The sequence below is a fragment of the Phoxinus phoxinus genome, assembly GCF_949152265.1.
Source record: "Phoxinus phoxinus genome assembly, chromosome: 8".
NCBI lineage: Eukaryota > Metazoa > Chordata > Actinopteri > Cypriniformes > Leuciscidae > Phoxinus > Phoxinus phoxinus.
The window spans coordinates 27,739,167-27,763,212 of record NC_136883.1 but is presented as its reverse complement, the minus strand read 5'-3'; the positions used below and the strand labels follow the sequence as shown (position 1 = coordinate 27,763,212).

At 38.6% G+C, this 24,046-nt stretch overlaps 2 protein-coding genes across 8 annotated transcripts; both read left to right on the top strand.

Annotated features, from left to right (window-relative positions):
* The first annotated feature begins 1,711 nt into the window (after nt 1–1,711).
* mlc1 (modulator of VRAC current 1) lies at nt 1,712–9,964 on the top strand. Of its 3 annotated transcripts, none has more exons than XM_079621912.1 (13): nt 1,712–1,854; nt 3,758–3,778; nt 4,228–4,481; nt 4,572–4,661; nt 4,742–4,795; nt 5,241–5,342; nt 5,634–5,735; nt 6,306–6,374; nt 6,478–6,594; nt 6,691–6,747; nt 6,930–7,052; nt 8,096–8,245; nt 8,546–9,724. In XM_079621912.1, exons 1-13 carry the CDS (start codon nt 1,806–1,808, stop codon nt 8,624–8,626), a joined length of 1,269 nt encoding a protein of 422 aa, XP_079478038.1. In that variant the 5' UTR covers nt 1,712–1,805; the 3' UTR covers nt 8,627–9,724. The 3 variants fall into 3 exon arrangements, with proteins under 3 accessions (XP_079478038.1, XP_079478037.1, XP_079478039.1); XM_079621911.1 differs by having other exon boundaries at nt 1,715–1,854; nt 8,093–8,245; nt 8,546–9,964; XM_079621913.1 differs by lacking the exon at nt 1,712–1,854 and adding an exon at nt 2,516–2,790 and having other exon boundaries at nt 8,093–8,245; nt 8,546–9,727.
* A 743-nt stretch (nt 9,965–10,707) lies between these two features.
* On the top strand, nt 10,708–23,154 carry panx2 (pannexin 2). 5 transcript variants are annotated; one of them, XM_079621903.1, is made up of 8 exons: nt 10,708–10,966; nt 11,070–11,126; nt 12,610–13,170; nt 15,216–16,330; nt 16,440–16,578; nt 16,667–16,858; nt 18,528–18,788; nt 22,495–23,154. In XM_079621903.1, the coding sequence occupies exons 3-8, from the start codon at nt 12,942–12,944 to the stop codon at nt 22,824–22,826; spliced, it is 2,268 nt and encodes a 755-aa protein (XP_079478029.1). In that variant the 5' UTR covers nt 10,708–10,966; nt 11,070–11,126; nt 12,610–12,941; the 3' UTR covers nt 22,827–23,154. The 5 variants fall into 5 exon arrangements, with proteins under 5 accessions (XP_079478029.1, XP_079478030.1, XP_079478031.1 ...); XM_079621904.1 differs by lacking the exons at nt 10,708–10,966; nt 11,070–11,126; nt 22,495–23,154 and adding an exon at nt 20,268–20,492 and having other exon boundaries at nt 12,807–13,170; XM_079621905.1 differs by lacking the exons at nt 10,708–10,966; nt 11,070–11,126; nt 22,495–23,154 and having other exon boundaries at nt 12,807–13,170; nt 18,528–19,751.
* The last annotated feature ends 892 nt before the right edge of the window (nt 23,155–24,046 follow it).

Below are 24,046 nucleotides of genomic sequence, written 5' to 3'. Positions count from 1 at the left end.
AGAGAAATGTGTTTTTGTAACTTTGGAGCGCAACTCAGCCCTCAAGTTGTTTGCACTGTGTTAAAGAAGACTTAATCTCAGCAAACCAGACAATGTTTACAGGCACAACAGATGCGATTGAGGGAGAGGGGCAGCAGGGGAGGAGAGAAACATGAAGGAATGCTATGAAAAAGACAGGGATATATGAGTCAGAAAAGTGAAAAGAAAGGGATTTAAGGAAAAGGAACAAGAGAAGCATTGTCCTTTTATGCGGGAAGTGGTTAGCAAATGGTAAGGGGTCTGGGCTGAAGAGAGACAGTTTGCAGGCTAATATAGAAAGGAGTAACCTGTGAGTTAGATGCCCCCCTTCATTATGCCTTTTAGTTTGTTTTACTTTGACCCCAGATTTACAAGAGCATATAGCTTTATGAGAATATTTTTCATAAAGGTTAAAAAGGCAGGATAGGCAATTTCTTTCATTGTTATTCTGGTTTAAACTCTCTTCACATCCTGGTAGCAATCAATAATATAATTGGTCTAAATATAAAAAAATTTACTGCATATATCTTCTGTGGAAGTCTCAGGACCAAATAATGTCAGTGAAATCATTGAATTCCGTCCAATGTCCTGCCTGCCTGTCAGCATGTGTATTTCCACCCTGCTCGCGCAGACATCACACATCATCAGCACGTAGTTGTAGACAGACAGACAGTCACCGGGCGGCGTAAACAAACAGCGGGCCGCCTTTTACAGTTCCTCCTGAACCAATACAATGAGCTTATGCTGCGTTCACACCATGTCGTAACCGTGATAGATGACAACCCGTGACGTTCTACTCTGAGCGCGTCGTCAGACTTTATGCGTTTCAATGGCAACACTATCAATGGCAAAAGGATTCTGCAGCAGTCAGGTGGTACACATTCACGCCATGTCTTAATTCCCATAGTCTTAAAATGATGACAACACATGACATTATATTCGGAGCTCTCAGACAATTCCCATCTCACAAGCTGTAATTACAAGTGCTACGGGGACATCTTTTTACAAGTTAAAATCGCGTAATTGCGGTAATTATGACATGGCATGTAAGCACACCTTAATGCTAGCTTGCTATTGCTAGCCTCTCTTAAATTGCCTACCCTACCTTAAAGGACCACTAGGCATTTATGGTATGTGAGCTTTCCCATCATGCCACTATAGAGACATTTTACTTATGATTTAGGTGAAAATGAAAAGAAACATTCTTTCGTTTTCGTTTCTCTTTGCTACAGCCCACAAACTTTACACTCTCTTGCCTCATAAACCCCTAAGATGACTATTTAAAGCTAAGTTTCAGTGAATCAATAATGCTTCTGCAGGGATTTCAGTGGTTTGCCATACCTCTGGTGTGTGTACGTGTCCACATGAGCGTGTGATCTTTTTGTTGAGCATATTCAGAGGGCAGTGAAGTGTGGTGGCCAGCCATTGGAAGGGGGCTGTTTAAATGGTCTCCATGGATACTGCCTTTCAAGGACACTTTTGAACAGTCGCATTGCAACAAATACAGCCGTGAGAATTTACAGTAATCACTCTTCTCTTAATTATCTCTTTTATACCTATAAACCAAACAATGGTACACAGTTATATTTATGATTCTCAAAAAAAATGGATTGGATTCAATTAATTCAAAGGTATGTGTGACAAAATACTGTTTATGAGCCCACTGGTTATAGAAGCTCTATGGGATGTCCCAATTCTCTGGTCTGTTTTGTCCACTCCAGTAAAACAAAGGCACAAGTGGGAGGGTCCAAGAGAGAATTGCAGGACTACACAGCTTTGAACTTGTTATGCACAAGAACTGTATATGCGTATCTTGTTTTCTGCCATATACTACAGGTCAGTTTGGGATAATAATTACAATTGTTTAATGTTTTTGAGATAGGTCTCTTGTGCTCTTAAGATTTATTTTGGTCAGTAAATACAGTAAAAATAGTAATATTTTAAAATATTATTACAATTTAAAATAACTTTTTTAATATTTAAAATATATAATTTATTTATTTGATGGCAAAGCTGAATTTTCAGCAGCCATTATTCATGATCCTGCAGAAATCATTCTAATATGGTGATGTGTTGCTTTAGAAACATTTATTATTATCAATGTTACGCTGCTTCATGTTTTTGTGGAAACTGATACACTACCATTCATAGGTTTGGGTTATGTAAGATAAAAAATAAAATAACACTTCAGCAAGGGTACATTAAAATGATCAAAAGTGACAGTAGAGACATTGTAATGTTACAAAAAAAAATCGATTTGAACTTTCTATTCATCAAAGAATCCTGAAAATAGTGTATCACGGTTTCCACAAAAATACACAACTGTTTTGACTGGTAGTGTACATGTACTCGCATGCATGAGGAAAAAAAAAGAAAAGAAACATTGTGGGTGCCTGTTTGTGTGTGCACATGGGGAAAGTCGTTCTAGGTTGTGTGCATTCTTTCTCTGTGTGTATGGCAGCGAGGGGGTGTTGATTTATGTGTGAGTTCTCTCATTGAGTTGAACAGAGCAGTAAGAGCCCCTGATCTGAGCCCCATCTCTGCTCCATTTGCATTCACTGGCTAAAACTGGCTGGCAGGGCAACACTCGCAACTTTCTGTTCCAGGCTTTGAAGCGTTCCAAAAGTTTTTATTGACTTGGAGTGGAGGGGACAGAGAGAGAGGAGAAGAACAAGAGGAAGAAGACAAAGATAAAGTACAACTAAAACCTTAGACTTCCACAGGAACAGGGGAACAGGTGGGCTAAGCCGAAATAAACGAAGCTGGAGGCAGGTGAGTGGGAAGCAGAGATTAAGATAAAGAGGGTTGGAGAGATAAGATGAATGAACGGAGGGAAGAAAGTGAGGCTCAGAATGAAGTTGTGGTGCATAGGTTGAGGGAGGAGGGGTTGGTGTGTTTTCAAACTTTTTTATGAATCATTGCCTTCATGCATTATCCCCGCACTGTATCCTCTTTATTGCTCTGTGTTCCTGTGGCTGTTTACGTAATAACGTGAAAGTGCTTTATATTCATTGTGCGTGTGGGTTTTCAAGAGGGAGCTGTTTGATAGCATTTTATTTCGTTATTGTTGACCAAAAATATTTTTGGTAGTTATTAGTAAAACACTCAGAGCTCATATTTGTATATTATGATTTTATCACTGCAAAGATGAAAATAGTGTATTTAGTATGGGTTTGTGTTCTTGGAGCTCCTTCAAGGCCCTGCTGTCTCTAAATTGTAAAAAAGCGGGTCACGTAGAGTAGGCTGCGGTTATGTCACTGTAAAGCCAGAGTTTTATGGTCCACCATATGTTTTACTGTGTCTAATTAGGGAAAATTTTATGAAAATGTATTTAATGAAACATGCTAAAAGTAAATCTGTTCAGGCTGGCTCTTTTAAAATTGTGAGAATATTGACCATGTGTGTGATTGTCATTAGCTGTTTTTGTTGATGTTGTTGTTCAGAATGGCTAGGGATGATATTAAAAATCTGACCAATATCATTTTGCAGATAATTATTTCCATGTTATGGCTGACATTAAAATTTGACCTATACATTCATTCATTCATTTCTGGTTGAGTTTCATTTAAACCGGGCTATGGTAATGGGGTTTTTCATGTACTGTATTTCAGTAGTTTGATTTGTTACATTGTACATTGTGTTTATTGTTAAATCCAATAAACAAAGCTCAGACCTAACATGGGGAACAATGAGTTGGATAATGTTTAAAAGTTGTAATGCCTGTTTTCTTTTTTTACAGAAATGATGGATGGCAAATTAGGTAACAACCCACATTAATATGCATTACCATTAAATATACAATATCGGCCAATGTATTTACATTCATGTGTTTGGCAGACGCTTATCTAAAGCGACTTGCATTGCATTCAAGATTTTATCAGTTCATCAGAGTTCAATCAAACTCATAATGCTGCTAGGAATGCAATCCTATATATATATATATATATATATATATATATATATATATATATATATAATGCTTCATACATGTAGGTTTGTGGTTGGTTGACCTTTAAATCCACTTAGAAAAGGAAGAAGTGTCATGTATTGAATGCCACTTAAAGGGAATAGGGATGAGGTAGTGTCATTAAAAGGATCACATGGCAATGTCAATAGTATATAAGCCATATGCTTTACTTGCTTCTGTAAAAGTTTGCACTCTGTGCTTTTTTTTTTTTTGCCTAGTCAATATATGTGATTTATATGCAGGTTCTCTTGGGGTCATGGATATCAGGATGCAACGAGACGAGGCATCAGCCCAGGAAGTGTTCAGCTACGCCCAGATGTCCACCCTGGAGCGAAACAGTGGGGTAGGAACGCTAAGTCGGCATCTGGAGCGGGAGAGGCTGGAGAGAGACAGCTACACGGTGGATGTCAGGGCCAGTGACCTGCAGCTGGATCGGCCTGGGCCATTACATCCCTGCTTTAGCTACAGAATCTGGCTGTACAGCGTTGTCATAGGGGTAAGAGCTTTGGCTCAGCAGATTTTCACTCCTGTGGCTAAGAGACTTAACACACCGTTTTTCTTAAATTCATCTGTATCTAACCCCCAGAGCAGCTTGCTGATAGCGGCAGCTTTCTCTCTCTATATGGGCAATGTGTTTCCAGCTGCAATGGACTACCTGCGTTGTACTGCGGGATCTGTGAGTGTCTCTTCTACATACTCATGGATGAGGCCACTGGTCAGTTTGACATTGATATATGTTTTGTTTCTGGCTTGAAGAGTATTCCAGCTGCAGTGGTGAGCTTTGCCATTGCCAAGAACAGACAAGTTGCAGTAAGTGGATATTTTCTCCAGTAAATAAAAATCAACAAATCAATGTAGATCATTCAGTAGGAAAGCTACTTTTTACGAGTATAAGGCTGTCATGACAAGGTTTTCTGTAGTATTATATTGCAGAGCTTTACAGGTGAACACACTCATCTAAAATCTCTATTTATCTACTCATCTTTATTGGAATAACTGCTTTACACACAGTAATGTCGAAAGTATCAATATAACGTTATAATATTTATTACATTAATTCTATAAATCAATATAATATTTAGTCAAACACTGTTCATCAATCAAGTTTTCGATTCATATGGCTATGAATCATGGTGTATTCTTCTGTACAATCACCCTGGTTGAGTTTTTCTTTTTCTTTTGGCAGATAAATACTTATTCACATTTTTTTTTTTTTTTTTACAAATACAGTAAGTAACCTATATAATGTTTACAGGTCTCAGACTTTCAATTGGTGTACGTGTCCTCCTTTGCTGTGACAACCACGTGTCTGGTGTGGTTCGGATGTAAACTCGCCATTAGTCCCTCAGCCATCAATGTGAGAACATCACAACTCTAATACACCTAAAATGTTTGTCAGGTAACCTAAAAAATATGTGTTTCATGTGGTAATATCCAAATTAAATGGTTTTGCGCAACTAGTATATTTTATAATATGACAATAGCAAAAGTCATTTTAAACGATTTGGAAGAAATAAGGTTTCTTAAGTTTATTTATTAAATAAACTGCATGTTTACATGTTACAGTGCTCTACAGACAGTAAGCTATGATGTTCATGTAAAAAAAAATATACATTTAAATCAGTTACTGCTATCTGTCATCCTAAAGATTAACTTTAACCTGCTCCTGCTTATTGTGCTGGAAGTGCTCACGGCTAGTACTGTCATCCTATCAGCTCGCTCAGCGGAGGACTGTTGCAGACACTGCAAGGTGTGTATAATGTGTGTCTGACCTTTTATGTGTATCGACTGACTGCAGTATATCATCATTTTTGGCCTGTGTTTATGCAAATTGTGAAATCAATCGGAAAATGATCTACGATATTTCATTATGAATTATGCATGCTTGTGGAAATTGAGATTCAATTGAATTATCTTCATTTTCTTTCTATCTGACTGAGACACACTGTTAGATAAATAAATCTGTATAGGAAAATGTAAAGCTATTGGTCATTTTCTGCCAGAACATTATCCATTACGTTGATGGACATTTCCTTAAAACCCTAAACTCAATGCAATGCGTAATTCAAAAAATACAAGTTTAACACCTGTGAAAAATTAATGCAGTACTTTGGGTCCTATTTTTACAGACTTTTCTTGCGGTAAAATTTGTCTTAATGCAAAATCCTTTTATGCTAAATCCCTGCCAGCTATCATCACCATGTGATGTCTATGACTTACCGTATTTGTCTCTAGCTTATGTGATTTGCATTTTATATGTGCTCATGTCTCTCTGCTCTTTTTCTTTTCCTCGTTGCTATCATCCATCTCTTTCCTCCAGCCAGTGTCTGATGGCCCTGTGGTTGTGACCCCAGCTTCGTTCCCCACACGTCTTCTCAAGGCCTATGCCGTGAGTTGCCTACAAATGGGATCATATGTGAGTGTATGTGTTTGTTTCCGCTGTATATCAACACAAAGAACACTGTAGATCTGCTGCTCTTTCTCTGGTGCAGGTAATTGAGGTCATACTGGGCATCGCCGCTGTATTCGGAGGAATTATTGCTCTCAATTTGGGTGCTCTCCTCCCAGAGCCATACCTTTCTGTCACTTTCTTCTGGATTCTGGTAGCTGTGAGTTCAGCTTATTATATCAAATGTTATTCCATTTCAGATTATAAATGATTTCGTTCGGTTTTTGATGGTTGTTTGTGTGTGATCGGTCTGCAGTGTTTCCCCACTGCCATTGCCAGCCATGTGGTGGCAGAATACCCCAGCAAGAGTCTGGTGAGTCACCATCAGGGTCTCTCCAGCAATAACGCAACGCAATCAAACGTCCCTAAAGGACATTCTCTACATTCTCTATTCTCATTCATTTAACTGCCTGCATTCTCTCTCTCTCTCTCTCTCTCTCTGTCTCTCTCGCTCTCTCTCCTTATTTTTCTCTCTCTTTCTTTCCACTGCGGTAGGTGGAGATGCTGATTGCTATAAGTAGTGTGACATCACCACTGCTTTTCTCTGCTTCTGGATTCTTGTCCAGCAGTGTGATTAATTTTATTGAGATCTTTCTGCATGAAGTGACATTAGTCAAGGTGAGTCATTTCTGTGCATCAAATCAAATGAGTTCCAATATGTCAGATTTTGACCTTTTTGACCCCTTAAACAGCACATTCTCAATAAAGAACCCTGCTGAAGATACAACTGAGTCTCCTGGTCTTCGCTTCGGAGTTTCCAACAGTTGTTATTGTTAACTAAAACTATAAAAAAATAAAAATTGGTAATTGAATAAAGCTGACATTTTTGGGGGGGATGAAAAACTTGAAAATTAGAATGTTGCCTTGGCAGCTAATTGAAATAAATATGTTTACACTGAAATACTAAAATTACTAAACCTAAAACTTTAATGAAAATTTAATGAAAGATAATTATATAAAAAAAATGCCTAGAAATAACATTTTTTTAACTAAAAATTCAAACTCAAAAAATAAAAGCTAAATCAAAATAATAATAAATACTATAATAGTATATAAATGATACTAAAATAACACTTCCCTCTTGTTCTCCAAACCCAATATGATGTTATTCTTCTATGAAAACCCATACTTTTCCATATGACAGAGCGAGCATGTCTGCCATAAAAATAAAAAAAGCATATAAACTTAGTCCATTCAGTGTAGTCTACATTCATAAGTTGTTAAATATTGAAAACATTGCTCTGTGCTGAAAATATTGTTCTGTGCTACAATATTGAAATCAGGTTGGATATCAATGACATCATTGTTTCAGACATGTTTTGTGAGTGACCCAACAGTATTTTAATTGAGAGCAGCTCTTTTTTTAATCCATTTTTATTAAGCCTTTATTTTTGTCATTTTAATACTACAACTTAAACTTATTTATTTAAATGAGTTGCCAAGGCAACGTTTCAAATTTAAATGTTTTTTTTTTTTCATCTTACAGAAAACCATTTTTAATAGTTTACAATAACAACTCTGCTGAATCAGTTCAGATAAGAAGCATGCCGGTTGAACTATCCCTTTAAACTAGGAATTCAGATACATGTTCACCTTCACACCCATCTTGAAGGTTGTTTGAAGCGTGTTAAGTATGTGTATGTATGTTGTGCATGCAGCAGACGTATGACATTCTGCTGCTTGTCCTGATGGGACTGCTGCTGGTGCAGGCGGTGCTGACGTTAGCCACCGTAATAAAGTGTGCTTCCTACAAGAGCCAGCTCCGCATGGGAGGTACTGAATGGGACACGCTACACAAAAAGCACTGTGAGGTAAACACACAAACATACACCCAATACAATGATTGACGGGTCAATTTAAGAGTACAGGAAATGTTGTACTGTGACTATAACTGTGCAGATGATGTTAGCACAAAAATAAATTTTAATAAAGGAATACTGTACTGTACGGTGCCAAATGTAGCATGAAACACAATCACACTGGAATGGCAGAGTTGTTCCGCTTCTTTGATTCCGTGAAAACACACATGGGGGATGTTGTGATTAACAAAGTAAGATCTCAAGGTGGTTGTTGGACCATTTCTTTTCCACCATCTCATTCTTTTCTTACAGCAACACACATCAAATGGCACACTAAGGGATTTTGACAAAGAAAAGGCCTGGAAAGCAGTGGTGGTCCAAATGGCCCAGTGACCAAAGATACAGGCAACAGAAAGGAAATGCACTGAGCAAGAAAGTGAATGTCAGTTGGAAGAGAAGCATCACTTTTCGGGGTATGAAACTTAAGAGTTCTGTCATCTGATCTGTTACATTTATGAGTCGTACACCACCGTTCAGAAGTTTGGGGTTGAGATTTTATAGCAATTTTTTTTAAAGAAATTGATACTTTTATTTAGCAAAGATGCATTAAATTGATCAAAAGTAAAAGCAAACACATTCACATTGTTATATAAAAGTATATGATGTCTATTTCAAATAAATGCTGTTTATTTGAACTTTTTAGAAAAATTAGAAAAAGTATCACAGTTTCTACAAAAAGATTAAGCAACACAAGTGTTTTCAACATTGATAGTGATTATAAATGTTTTTGAGCACCAAATCAACATATTAGAATGATTTCTGAAGGATCACTTGACAAAGTTATTGCTGATGAAAATTCAGCTTTGCTATCACAGGAATAAATGTATTTTCAAATAGAAAACAGTTATTTTAAATTGTAAAAAAATATTTCACAATATTACTGTTTTTACTGTATTTTTAATCAAATAAATGAAGCTGGTGAGCATAAAAAGACATCCTTAAAAAAACATCAATTAATTAACGACCCCAGACTTTTAAAAAGTAGTGTGTCTGTCAAAGATATTATTGAACGACAGTTTATTAAGTAAAAGTCAAAATGTGGGATGGGTTTTGAAAGTCTATTGTAAAGATCCTTAAACTTGTGTGATTCACAATCATGAATATAGCCTACCATTCCAGTTTGAAAATAGAATCATATGTGATGGTCGATGGTCGACTGAGCAAGTTTATATGCAAATATATGGTGAACACACCATGCTTGTACAATCCACAGCACTTGTAATGCATTATTTAGAAATCCCATAAGTTGGATGTTGAAAGAGTAGGGGACCTAATATATGATGCATTTAATAATTCTAACACACTTTAATGGACCGTAATGCTGTTCACTACCTTGCTGCGTGCAACCATTTTTACTTTGTTAGATTTTATTTTTGTATAAATATGTTGTTGATGTTATTGTAGATCAATAAAATTTGAAAGACTGTTTATGTGAAATGTGAATACTAATTATTCCAGATAGTGACGTAACAGCTTGGTATGTTTGTTCAGGTATTAGTCCAAGTGCAGTTGGAGTCTTGAATAAATACAGCAAAATAAAGAACACTGAACAGGGTTGGACACATGCAGTTAACGGAATAGTTCACGTCAAAATTCTTAATTCACTCACCCTCGTGTTGTTTTAAATCTGTATGACTTTCTTGAATTGTTGAGTAAATAGTGACAATTTTCATTTTTGGTTGAACTTTCCATTCAATTTAGGTTTTTTTTCTTTCTACATTTAGTTTAGATGTTATGATAAACCAAAGGGATTAATCAACACTACATAACTATGCCTTGCTATAGTATGTCAAAAGTATTTTCAACTATTTTAAGTCCGTTTATTTGTCATTTAGGTTGAAAGACTTAAACATTCAAGTTGATTGTACTTAAAAATGTAAGGCAGCTACTTTTCTTTTCTTTTTTACAGTGTTTACATGATTTTAAACAAATTTATTTTACTTCTTAATCGTCTTTATTTTTTCTCATAAATAATTGTGCCCTATAAATATAAAAAATAGGCCTAAATAAAATAAAAATAGCTATATATTTTGCTATAAAATAAATTATAATATATGGCTAAATAAAAGCTACTGCACAAAAACATCTTCCCACTTTTCACCCTACAGTGAACATAAAAAATAATACATAAGATAGAATAGAATAGAAGCAGGGCTGGTGGATTTTTTTATGCACAGCAACATACACAGCGCAAAATAAAACCGATTACACATAGGCTACATACATGACAGATATAAAAAATATTATATTATTGGCCTATTATAGGCTATAATCTTTATTGTTTCTGTCGCCTTTTGTTTAAGCCTATTTTATCGTATTCGTAGCCTACTAACGATAGTATTGTGCAAGGCAGAACAAGCGATGCCCATGTGTGAAGATGATCGTGTGAACTGGAGAAGTGTGTGAGGTTTGTCAGTGAGAGGGATGGCGAGAGGCGGAACAAACCGGTGTGTGTGCCCGGATACACACTGAAACGGCTCGCCCGCACTGCAGATTAACTCTACAGACGCCGGGGATGCTCAACAATAAGGCACAAGTCACTGCATCCGCGTCCGTTATTTTTTTGGAGATCTGGTGGTCGTTGTGAAGAGATCTGTCCTGGTGTTGTTGATTTGAGCATGGGATTCAGGCTCTGCGTGTTCCTCAATATAATCGAGTAGGCTAATCTGACAGGTATGTGACATCATGACGATGATGCAGCCTATCTCTTTCACTCATGCCGTAGGCTATAGTATTTTATCATATCTGTGTGTCTTAAGTCGCTGTATCTTTCTAGCCAGTGATGATGCCGGATAGCCTGATGATCCGGTGATGGACAGCTCCTCGACTGAGCGTAAGTGATGTGCATGACCTGCGCCTAAACATTGTCAGTATGTCTAGCAGGGTCGTTACAGCATATAGTCGATAAAACTAGATTATGTCTGAGGCTGTGTTATGTTAAAAGATAGCCTACTACTTCACTGCTGTTGTGTTAAGTTTGTATGACACATTCGTATCACTGTCAACTTCTTTCAGTTCTATCAAACCTGCTGTCTAAAGTGTCTCATATAGAGGAACAAATTGTCCATAACTAGGCCAAAGTAAAATACATACAAGAGAGGATACTGAATACTTCTACGATTCATCCCATGAAATACAGTATTTAATCCTGCATTTACCGGTAATACAAACATTTATTTATTTTGTGGGTTGAATTTTTTTTTTTTTTTTTTTTAAATGTATTGGGCATTTAGGCATTTACTACTTTCTTTTTTTTTGCATTTATTGTATATTAATATTATTATATATTTGCATAAGTAAATCATAAACACAGCAGCTCTGCCCATTGGCATATCAGCATAAGGCATTGCTTAGTTTACATTTTTAGATTAACATAAAACATGTTTAATGCATTAATTTGAAAAACTGATTGGCTTCATCCCAAAAATACATTTGTATTTAAGTTAACTTACAAACTCGGAATTCCTGCTGTTTTTTGTTGTGCTTTACATTTGTTAGAAAGCTGTTCCTTATTGATTTCTTGAGCTCAACGCGAGATATATTGATTTCAAAATGTACGACAGCTATTTTCTTGTCTGTGTTTTTATGCCATGGGCAAAGACACAATGCAATATATCAAGCTCCCATCTGTAGTTCAGAAGTATACAATACAACTTTCCAATGAGTTTAAGACCAACAAAGCATCTGTGTACTCTAATCTGGACTGTCTTGAATGATTAAGCCTTTAGTAGGGATGTCATTGTGTCCTTTTGTCCTCGTCACTAGTACATGCTCCCGAAGGACTCTGCAGAGAGGCACACCTGGCACACTCCATTGGTTTCTGAATTAAAGATGCACTTTCATAGAGTCTGAACGTGCAGAAGCAAAGGAAATACAGGCTACTTTTATGGTTATAGATTTCTTTATAGATACTACGTTATCACCAACATCAAGAATACATTTTGAATGAAACGTTTTTTATTTGAAATTCATTTGAAATTTTGGTTTAGTAGCTTTGTTTTTTCTTGTTAAAAGGATAGTTCACACAAAAAGAAAATTTGACAACTTATTTACCCTCAAGTAAGTTGTTCCAAACCTGTTCGAGATTCTTACACAAAAGAAGATATTTTAAAGAATGGAAGGCAATGGCTACTGTCAACTGTTTGGTTACCAAAATTCTTTAAAATATTGTATTTTGTGTTCAACAGAAGAAAGAAACTCATACAGGTTTAAAACAAAATGAGGGTGAGTAAATCATTTTCATTTCTGAGTGAACTATCCCTTTAATCTATATCTGTTAACTCAGATTCTGAATGAACTCTCTTGTTCATTTACAGGTTTTTGCAGAATGGAATAGATAGGATGGCAAATTCATCCCAGCTGTCAATATAAGTGACAACAACAAATCATCTGATCTCTTCAATCTACCTCTGACAAGATCAGCCATCAATAACCCATCAACTCAGGCTGATCACAAAGCTTCCTTTGTGACTCTTAGAAAATCCACTTTCATCCTTCAAGTCAACACCTCTTACTTATAACTCATTATATTGTTGCAGGGAAAAGCCCTCAGCCAATTCTTTGGCTGACGGGTTAGGAGTAGGAGGAGGAGCTTCGATTCCCATCAGGAGTGTTGTGAGGTTAGTGGCGAGCAGGCTGCCGGGACCGGATGCAGAACATCTTCGAGCAGAACTTGGACATGGCCACGGCTCTGCTTGCGGGTGAGAAGCTGAAGGAGTTGATCCTGCCAGGTTCCACACAGGATGAGAAAGGCGGGGTTCTCGCGGGTCTCATGGTGCAACTCAAACTAGAGTTGCCCTTTGACCGGGTCGTCACCATAGGAACTGTCATCATCCCTATCCTGCTGGTTACATTAGTTTTCACACGGAACTTTGCAGGTTAGTGGTGTTACGGATTATTTGGACAAACGTACATGATGAACACCTTGCAATATGCAGCGACAAAGAGTTTTGAAAGCCATTCCAGTTATGGATTTCTGAAGACATGAGCAACTGCAGAGCTCAACTTTATGCAAATGAGCAGCGAAACGGTGATAGTAGCCTATAATCTGAGCAAATTATTCAATCACATGACTTTCTGATGCACTTACAGGGATTTATTTGGTGAATGTGCCTCCTTAATACTTTATGTGCTTCTTTTCCATTAAACCATTTATACATCTGATTTGAGTGTGAACATATTGGCATTTTTATTCACATCTTGGTGTTTCCATCCAGTAATTTTTATGCAAAATCCTAAAATTTTCATAAAAATGTATGGAAGGAAACATGCTTAGATTGAACACATTTAATACTTATGAAAAATTTGTGATATGGCATTAAACTCTAAATCAGAAATATTTTTGGATTTACACTTGAATGCCACTAGTGACAGTGCCAGATTTCTGCCAAGTTTTTAAAGTTGACCCATTGTTAATAGCTCTATAGGACTTTCTATATTCTTGTTGTCCAGTATTATCCAGCAGAGAAGTGGTTAAAAGATTGTTTCTAGAGAGATTGTGGGGTGATTAAGTAGGAAGAAAGAGAGAGAGAGAGATAAAGAGGGGTTGTGGTGGTAGGAGGGGGGTTTACTCTAAACGCTGAGTCAGTCTTACTGCATAGCAGCACCAACTGGCTGTGACTGAACATTGAGAACCCTGCTGGGCAGAAACATGCAGTATAGTTTATATCTGTTGGAGATATACAAACATTTACACTGCGAAAAATTGTGAGACTGCAGCTAAATTGCCTTTTCATTTCATTTAAGGGCTACTACCGTACATTACAATTATTTTGTACACTTCAAGAAAGAGGATTGGTGAAGGTCAAACCCTCATTGTCATGTTGGCTGAGGCCGTGTATAGGATAAAATGCAAGGACAATAAATAGTATGAAACTTGAAAGCACTGGAAGTAGAGCCTGTAACCATTAATGGGTTATTTCCATCTAGACACACCAAATATAACATATACTTGCTTTATGAAACTAGCTTGTGACCATATTATCTTGCTTTACTTACATTATTGATTCTGCGCAGGAGTGTAATCTACTGAGACCCAGAGTAAAGTGGAGGCGTCTATAGGAGTTACAGCAGCTGTGAAAGAATTACCTCTATCTGTGTCCAGCTGGCACAGACAAATGTAGCATTTGTTTTGATCACTGATTCATCATTAGATTGGCCTGTGCTGCCTTACACTATGCAGTAAACCCATTCCACTTTAGAAACCGGATGACAGCTCATTACTAGAAACAAATCCCAGCGAGATACACCAATTGCCAGAGTCAGTTGAGAGTGATATACAGTATTAATTTTTACAAATATTTAGTCCATTTTTTTTGTCTTTTGATATAACTTCAGTATTAAATCATATCATAGTCCTTAATTTGAATCATTTTCACTCAGAATAAAATGGCAGCTAAGTTTAGTTGATGAAAATAGTTGAAATAATAAACTAATTTCAACTAATGTTTGTTAAACATTACAACTAAACTTTGTTAATAAACAATTTCATCTGCAGTAATGCCAAGTTGCCAACAGCATTACTAATTTTCATTTAGCTCAAGTTTTTCATCTAATATATATATATTTTCTATTTCAATTTAAAAATTTAAATCGTTTAACATAAATGTTTATTATGTCGCCTGCCGCTTTAAATGCTTAAGCTCTTTAAAATCGGATAAATTCTGTTTCTCTGTCAATGTTTTTATCGATTCATCAACTAGAAAAAAATTGCTTTGTAAGTGATTCCGTTATCATTATAGTTGTGGTGTGGACTTTGCTATTCTCTTAGAATTAGAACAATTATTTAAACATTGTAGTTATAGTTATCATTCTTGATGTGTACAGGCCTTAACACCAGTGGTATCTAATTGATTGCTATGCAAGAATCCCGATTATTTTGTGAAGTGGTATTCTTATTATTTTCTATCCCCTTCTCTTTTAGAGGAATCTATATATTGCTACACCCCACACAACTTCACCCGAGATCAAGCCCTTTATGCCAGAGGTTACTGCTGGACAGAGCTTCGGGATGCTGTTTCTGGTGTCGACCCCGATCTTCGGCCCTCCCTGTTCGAGCACAAGTTTCTGCCCTACGCTCTGCTGGCCTTCGCAGGCATCATGTACATACCTGCACTTGGATGGGAGTTCCTGGCCTCCACTCGCCTCACCTCTGAGCTCAACTTCCTCCTTCAAGAGATCGACAACTGCTACCACAGGGCGGCCGAGGGCAGAGCGCCTAAGATTGAAAAGCAGATCCAGTCCAAGGGGCCGGGGATTACGGAACGCGAGCGACGGGAGATCATCGAGAATGCAGAGAAGGAGAAGAGCCCCGAGCAGAACCTGTTTGAAAAGTATCTTGAGCGCAGAGGGCAGAGTAACTTTCTGGCGAAGCTGTACCTGGGGCGACATTTAGCCATCGTCTGCCTCAGCTCAATGCCCATAACTTACCTGAGCACCTACTACGCCCGTCAGAGGCAGAACGAGTTCACTTGCGCGCTCGGCGAGCCGCCGGACACTAGCAGCATTCCTGAACTGCGACTGAATGTCAACTGCAAGCTACCAGCCGTGCAGCTCCAGCGCATTATGGCCGCGGTGGACATCTCTTTGCTGTGTACTATGAACCTCATTATCCTTGTGAACTTGCTGCATTTGTTTGTGGTACGCAAGTCCAATTTTGTTTTCGACAAGCTACACAAAGTCGGCATTAAAACACGTCGGCGCTGGCAGAAGTCACAGTTTTGCGACATTAACATTCTAGCCATGTTCTGTAATGAGAACAGAGACCACATTAAGTCTCTCAACAGACTGGACTTTATTACAAACGAGAGTGACCTCATGTATGATAATGTGGTGCGGCAGCTGCTGGCAGCATTGGCTCAATCCAATCACGATGCCACTCCGACTATGAGAGACTCTGGTATCCAGACTATTGACCCCAGTATGGACCCGTCAGTGCTCGGTGTGGGAGAGCTGGGAGGAGAGCCCTCAGTAATCAAAAGACCCCGCAAGAAGATGAAGTGGATCCCATCATCTAACCCTTTGCCCCAGTCTTTTAAAGTAAGACTTGACTCGAGGTTCTCATTCATATTTAGTGAATGAATAGCTTACTTTTAGTATGGTCCTTCTATTAGTGAAATGTACCTTATATTTCTTTGTTTTCATACAGGAACCCTTGACTCTAAACAGACTGGATAATAGTATAAAGGCAGATAAACCTAAACCAGTCCGAAGGAAGAATGTACCAGATAGCATTATGGCTCCACTTCTGGACAGCAAGAGCACGCAACATCCTCCTACAAGCATAAGTAATGGCAAAGTAAAACCTGGTTTAAGTTAGTATAGCTAATGTGGTCGAAATCGTGCTCTGATCGTGTTTCTAATTTTACTTTTCAGCTACAGAAACATATAATATAGAGAAGAAACACTCTCTTAACCTCACGTTGGATGTTCATCCCTACATGCTAACCATCCAGAAAGCGAAAGCAGAGACCGTCAACCCTGAGCCAGTCCCTGTTGAGCACTCTCTCAGTAATGTGTATATTGAGGGTCCACATGCAGTTGTCCACGTCTCCTCCTCTCTTACTGGTATGCTTGAATTAGAGATGCACAGTATATCAGAACCATATCTGGCATTGCTAGTGTCACCCAGGTTCCCTCCACAAAAAAGCCAATAGAAATGTTCCATCAGCTTTTGGATAAATGCCGCAAAAAAGCTTTGTGACCAACACAAGTTTATAATTCTTACATGTACACATCAAGATAATCTTCACAAATGAACACAACTATAAAGATTGTTAAAGTCTAAATACAATCGGCAGAAGTAAAAGGTACAAATTAGGCTATGAACGATCTATACCACGATCACATGACTTTAACGTCACTTCCACTTTATTCATTTAAAAAACATTTCCCTATAAGTTTGAGTTAAAATAGTTTGCAAGAGCACTATAATAAACACAAGGCTGTAAAAGCGAGCTAATAAGTAGATGACTTTTCCTGTTTTATGTGATGACATTCAAAGGTAGGGTAGGCAATTTTCCGAGAGGCTAGCAATAGCGAGCTAGCTTTGAAAGCATAAGATCCCACCCTTCCTTCAGAGCGTCTCCAAAGCTACACCTCTTATAAAACACATGAACGTGTACAGCAGGGAGCAAAGCGCCGTGAGAGACGGCGTTAAACTACCTTGTGTCTCAAAGCACATAACATTACAATAATAATGAACATAAACAACTTAAAGAGCACTGTAGATTCATTTTGGCGTTAATAGTGTTACCATTGACATGCATAAATTCAAGTCACGCATAAATTCAAGTCCGCTCCGAGTATAACGTCACAGGTTTCCATCTCTTCCAAATTACAGTAGTAAAGGCGTGAACGCAGCATAAGCTCGTTTTTTTGGTTCAGGAGGAACTGAAAAAGGTGACAGCTGTTTCGGTTGCAGTGCTCGGTGACTGAGGTGTGATGTCTGCTCAAGCAGGGTGCGCGAAGGTATGGAAATACATACATTGACAGGCAAGTAGGACATCGCATCATTGCAGTCGGATCGAATTCAATGATTGGATGAACATTTTATGGTCCTATGCCTTCCACAGATGATATATGTACATATAAATACATTTAGACCACTGAACGTAGTGATTGCTATCAAGATGTGAAGAGACTTTCAACCAGCATAACAAAAAATGTTTCTGGAACAAATCACCTACCCTGCCTTTAATGTCCTTGACAACCTCTGTAGTCCCATTTAGTCACATACTAGCAAATGCCTTTTCCCAAGACACATAAAAGCTTAGAAAAATCTTATTTCAGTCATTCAGAAAACCCCATTGATTTGGAACTATTGAACAAGAAGCGCAAAAATCCATTTAAGTTAGGACTGCAATATTGTGCATGCAATAAATTGCCCTAGTTTTCCCATTTTTACATTTCCCCTATTGTTACATTTCTTTCCCTGTCATCTAACTCACCCACTTAAGTTAAATGTAATCTTTAAAAACAGTAATAATTTAGCAACACTGTTAAATGTTCTGTTAAATCTTAAGCAAATCTCTAAATTAATGTATACATTTTTATACTGCACAATGTACATTACAATGTTGTGAGGTCTACATTTACCGGTAGGATTTAAAACTATTGATTTTAGTTTTTTTATAATTATTTATTTAGACACAATAGTATAGCATTTTGGTATCAGACGTGTATTATTTTATATTTGTATTACCGATAAATCTATATCACCTTTTTGTCCCCTTAGAGAAGAATGAGTCTCCTCCACTGTCCACCACCACTACCTTCTCCACAGCCACTCTCTCCACAACATCATATATGAATGGTGGAACGACCAGCGTGCCTCCTCCAGTCTCCCCAAAGGATCCTCTCAACCACGGGACAGAGCCGGAGAGCCAGTCCGGGCCTTTTAGTCGAAACCCCTCACACCCGCTGCTGAGCATTCACCACACCTTGTATGAAGAGGACGAGGAGGAGCAAAACAGAAGGGATAGACTAGCCAGACCAGGCGAGTTGATTGCTGCTGGAGAGTGTTGAAGGAAATGTATACACACCTGCACACACACAAAAGCACTAGAATATCAACTGAAGCACAATGGAATATGCTGTTTTTGGGGGTTATGTTAATGTTTTTGCTATGGGTGAATCTCAGATTATTTCATTTTCAGAGATGAAGATTATTGAACACTGGGGCAGGCAGTGTTTAACATATTTTATGCTCTTAAAGGTGCACTTAGTTATTTTTTGCTTATGTTGAGCTGACTGATATGAAAGTGGTTGCAGGATGGATACAGGAGTTTTCAGTTACTGGTGTCACTGCAGAAATGCCCTATTCGCAGTCTGACGTGATTAATTTATTCTGCAAGCAAAAGTATCCCATAACAGGGACAATAATAAATCTGAAATAAAGTGAAATATTGGGCTGGTCATATGATCTTAATATGTCAACTACCATAACGCTCAATGTCGATAATGTTTTTTTTTAGACCACTGATGTATCTTCATCTCATGTGAGTGTATATCACTTTAAATATATAAAAAAACTAGACTTAGTGTAAAAAAAGTGCACCTTTAAACATCATCTCCCAGCCTTACATCGACATGCTTGGAAGTGTGTGTAGTTTGAGGGAAAATAAAATTACCCATGACCTTGTTGCTCACCATATGGGTTAATGAATTCCCTATGGCTTTCCAAATGAAGGCAAAGGCACATCATAATTTTGCACAAAACACAGTTTGTTCCTGTTTAACATCAATGTCAACATAGTTTTGTGTTGTTTGTCTGTATACACAATCAGCGTCTGTTTCATATAGGCCTAGATGTCTTGAGGTATTCAACGCAATACATGTATTCTTAAAATATGCAACCTCATTTCTTATTGTTGCAATAATATGCGCATTTGGAATGTATATACTAAGCTGTACAGAAAAAAAGTTCTTACATCTAATAATATGAGATTTTTCCTTATTTAAAAAAAAAAAGAAGAAAAAAAAGACTGTCACATGACATTCATCCACACACCTCTGGTGCCCTTATTCAATGAGACTATATCACTCTGGGTCTCTGGGCCAAGTGCTCAAAGACATTCAACTCCGGATTGCCCGAAGAAAAATGGATCCTTATACCAGCTTTTTTGAACAGACAGAGTTGTGAAAAAAGATTTCAGCTTCTTCAGCTGGACATTTTCAAGCTAAAGGAGGATTCATAAAACATGCTTTTGATACCTAGATCACAATGAACCACAACTCGTGTAAGGGTTATACCAACTTTGTAAGTCCTGGTTAAAACCTTTGATATTCACTGATGCACCTTGTAGTGAATTTTAACACACTATTATGATTGCGAGTGAAGCGCACAGTAATTCATAATTAAAATCCAAGAGCACCTCTAACCACAAGGCATGAGATTGATATTAGGGATAGCTGCAGCTCACTGTTTTTCTAGCACATATCATGATCAAAGTGCAATATTTTGTATGTGATACAGGGAACACAGATCATGAATGGCCATACCTTCAGAGGGGAAGGAAACACACCGGATTTTCCAGGCTTGAATCTTTAGATCTGAATTTAATTTGATGGTTTTATGGGTACTAATCTCGAACTTGATATGTTCAAATGGGGTTAGACAAGGTATGTATAAAAAAATTCATGGTCATTTCACCTTGCTTGTCTGTTTCATTTCTTTTGACTATTTTTGTGTCACAAATTGTTGACAAATGTTTCATATATGTGTATTGAACTGCAGCATTTCAACCAAATAACCTGCTTAGAGAAATAGATGAATCTATGCTAAAAACAAAAAATGTTAGATTACCTCATGGGTTGTACACTGCATGTTCAATTGTTAATTAAACTCATGTTAAATACTGTAATTTGGAAAAAATACTTGAATTTGAATCATAAACTCACCTAGTCTGTCTTACACAGATCTTTATATTTTTAGTCTCTCTCTGTGTGTTTCATTATAGATATCTCTGTTATACATGAACCTCAGAAAGAGGTATAAAGTTCACAATGTTGTAAGATGCTGTAAGCGATTTTTTTTAATACAATGCATAAAATGCTTACTAACTCACAGAAAACATTGAAAAGTATCATGAGAAATCCCACCTGTCTCTGTATCTGTAACAGTTGCGCATAAAACGTTAACAGCATTCCGAGGAGCGGCTCATGCTTTTTAGCCAATCAAAAACACCCTATGGCTGTGAATCGTTTTTTTTTGTGTTAGGGCTTGCTGACATTAGGGTGTCTGTTCTTCGTACTGCGCTAAAAGAAATAGTTCAGCCAAAAATGAAAACTATCCCATAATTTACTCGCCATCCTAGGTGTATGTGACTTTCTTTCAGTCGAACACAATCTGAGTTATATTAAATAATATCCTGGCTCTTCAGCTTTGTAATGGCATTAATGTGGCCAAGCTTTTGAAGCTCCAAAGGCACATCCATCCATCATGAAAGTAATCCATACGACTCCAGTGGGTTAATAAATGCTGAGCTCACTTGGCTCGGTGCAAAGTTTTGTTTTCCTGGGTAAACATCTCTGAGCGCTTTGGATTATTCTTTGGGCTGGATTTACCTGTTTGACCTTGTGTGTGTTTTGGATTGGATTGTTGCCTCTTCCCCTGATTTGGACTGTTTGCCTCAGTCACCATTTTCTCAGTTTCGCCATTCTGCTGCCTTATTTGCACGTTCTTTAACGTTTCTTTGTAATTCTCACAAGCAACTAATAAACTGCACATTGAGCCTAACTCTCAAGCCTCCTCGTCACATAAAACTTCGCCTACCATGGATTCTCAGACTACAAGTGGAAGTATCCTCCCAAGCGACCATGCTTTCTTCACATCATTAATAATTGCGCATACTCGTCTCGCTAACGGAGGAGCTAGTCGAGTCCTTGCAAACACTCCAGTTGCCGTCTTACCCCGAGCCACCCAGCACAGCTAGCCCTTCAGCTACAGCTAGCCTCTCAGCTACAGCTAGCCTCAGTCCGTCTGCCTGGCTTCCCTTTGGCTTTAACCATTATCTCTCGCTTCCGGACAAGTTTAACAGCTTCGGTGGCAGCGGAGCCTGGCCCACCACGGATCCCAGCGCTGCCAAGTCCAGTGGTCTCAGTGTATCCAAGTCAGCTGGTCCCAGAGTTACTGCCACCGTCGTCTGCATTGTCTGTGATGGCTATGGCCATCTTGTGTGTTTGAGGCCGCACACACTGCTACAGCTCCTCCTGAGGCGGCGGCAACCACTACAGCTCATCCCGAGGTGGCGACTGCTCCTGAACCTTCAGCCTGCTCTGATACGACCAAGGAGGCAGATTATGAATCACCTGTGCTCTCTATTGACTTGGTAATGACCACAGAGGTCATCCTTGAACTCTGTCTGCTGACACGACCATGGAGGTCGTTCCTGAATTCTCTGTCTGCCCTGGCATGACCACGGAGGTAGTTTTTGAACTCTCTGTGTGCCCTGACATTGCTATAGAGATCGTCCTTGAACACCTTGACATGACAACGGAGGTCACCCCTGAACCTACTGTCTGCCCTGACATGACCACAAAGGTCGTCCATAAACTCTCAGCCTGCCCTGTCACGGCCAAGGAAGCCATCCTTGAAATCTCAACCTGTTCTGTATTGGCCAAGGTGGCCTTCTCTAAACCCTCTGTGCTTCCTGTTACGGCCACAGAGGCCGTTTCTAACCTCTCTGTGTTCTCTGTTTTAGTTTTGTCAAAGCCGCCATGGTGGTCTCCAGTTCCGCCTGATCTGCAGAGGTGGTCACCATTTCCATCTGCTCCACTGTGGTGGTCTCTAGCTCCACCTGATCTGCTGTGGTGGTCAGCAGCTTCGCCTGCCCTGCCTTGGTGGTCTCCAGCCTCGCCCTGGCCCCCTGCTCTGCTTTCTCCGCCCTGGCTCTCTGATCCTCCTCAGTTTCCAGTACCTCCACACTGGCCTGGTCCGCCATCCCTCCCCCTGATCCGCCTCCACTCCACCACCCTCCTGGACTCTTGTTTGTTGGTTTTCATTTTACGGGAGCATCTGGAAAACCCTCCTTAATGGGGTGCTCTGTTACGTATTCCCTGGCCTTGTGTTTCATGTGTTTTGTTGATTGGACTTTTAGTTTGCATTTTACACTGTTTCTTGTCCTGTGTGGCATTTTTGTAGCCTTTTTTAATTTTTCTATTTGATCAGTTCTGTGATCATTCCCAGGTGTGTCTTGTTTGCCTATTAGTGTGCCTCTAGTATTTAAAACCAAGTGTTTCTTGTCTCCCTTGTTGTGTCTTGTCCTTAAATTGATGTTTTATTTGTGTGCTCCTTCTGTTTCCCTCGTTTTCTAGATCCCGTGTTTGTTTTATTTATTCTGTTTAATAAAATAACTGCATTTGGATCCAGCTCTACTTTGTTTTTGAGTTCACCCTGCATTACAAATGCCATGCCTTCTAAGGCCTTGTCCACACGAACACGGGTATTTTTATAACCGTGACTTTTTTTACGCGGTTCGCCCGTTCGTCCACACGGAAACGCAGTATCAGGTCACTGAAACCGAACATTTTTGAAAACCCCTGCCAGGGTGAGGATTTTCAGAAACGCCGGCTGCAGTGTTGTCGTGTAGACAGTAAAACCGGAGTTTTTGCCTTGCGACGTCAAAGTGTGCGCCGTTATCCGCTGTGTTTGACGTCAGATTGTGCGCCGCTGACGGCTTCTGATTGGCCAACGTGGCTTTACGGTTAGGGTTATATCGCCGCCTGCTGGTGTGGAATGCTCTTGACGCCGCTTGATAGCGTGTTTTTGCGTTTTCATGTAGACAGAGATTTTTTCAAAAACGCAGGAGGAAAAACTCCGGTTATAAAAATACCCGTGTCCGTGTGGACATGGCCAAAAGTGAAGCAATGGATGTGTGCACTTACGGTTGTTGCCGAAAGCGAGTGATTACGGTGTATAACATTTTTAATATGGATATGTTCCTTACAAAAACCCATTGCTTTGCTTCAGAAGGCATTTATTAACTCACTGGATTTGTATGGATAACTTTTATGATGGATGGATGTGCTTTTTGGAGCTTAAAAAACTCAATGCGATTACACAGCTGGAAAGAGCCAGGATATTATACAGGTCCTTCTCAAAAAATTAGCATATTGTGATAAAGTTCATTATTGTCCATAATGTAATGATAAAAATTAAACTTTCATATATTTTAGTTTCATTGCACACCAACTGAAATATTTCAGGTCTTTTATTGTTTTAATACTGATGATTTTGGCATACAGCTCATGAAA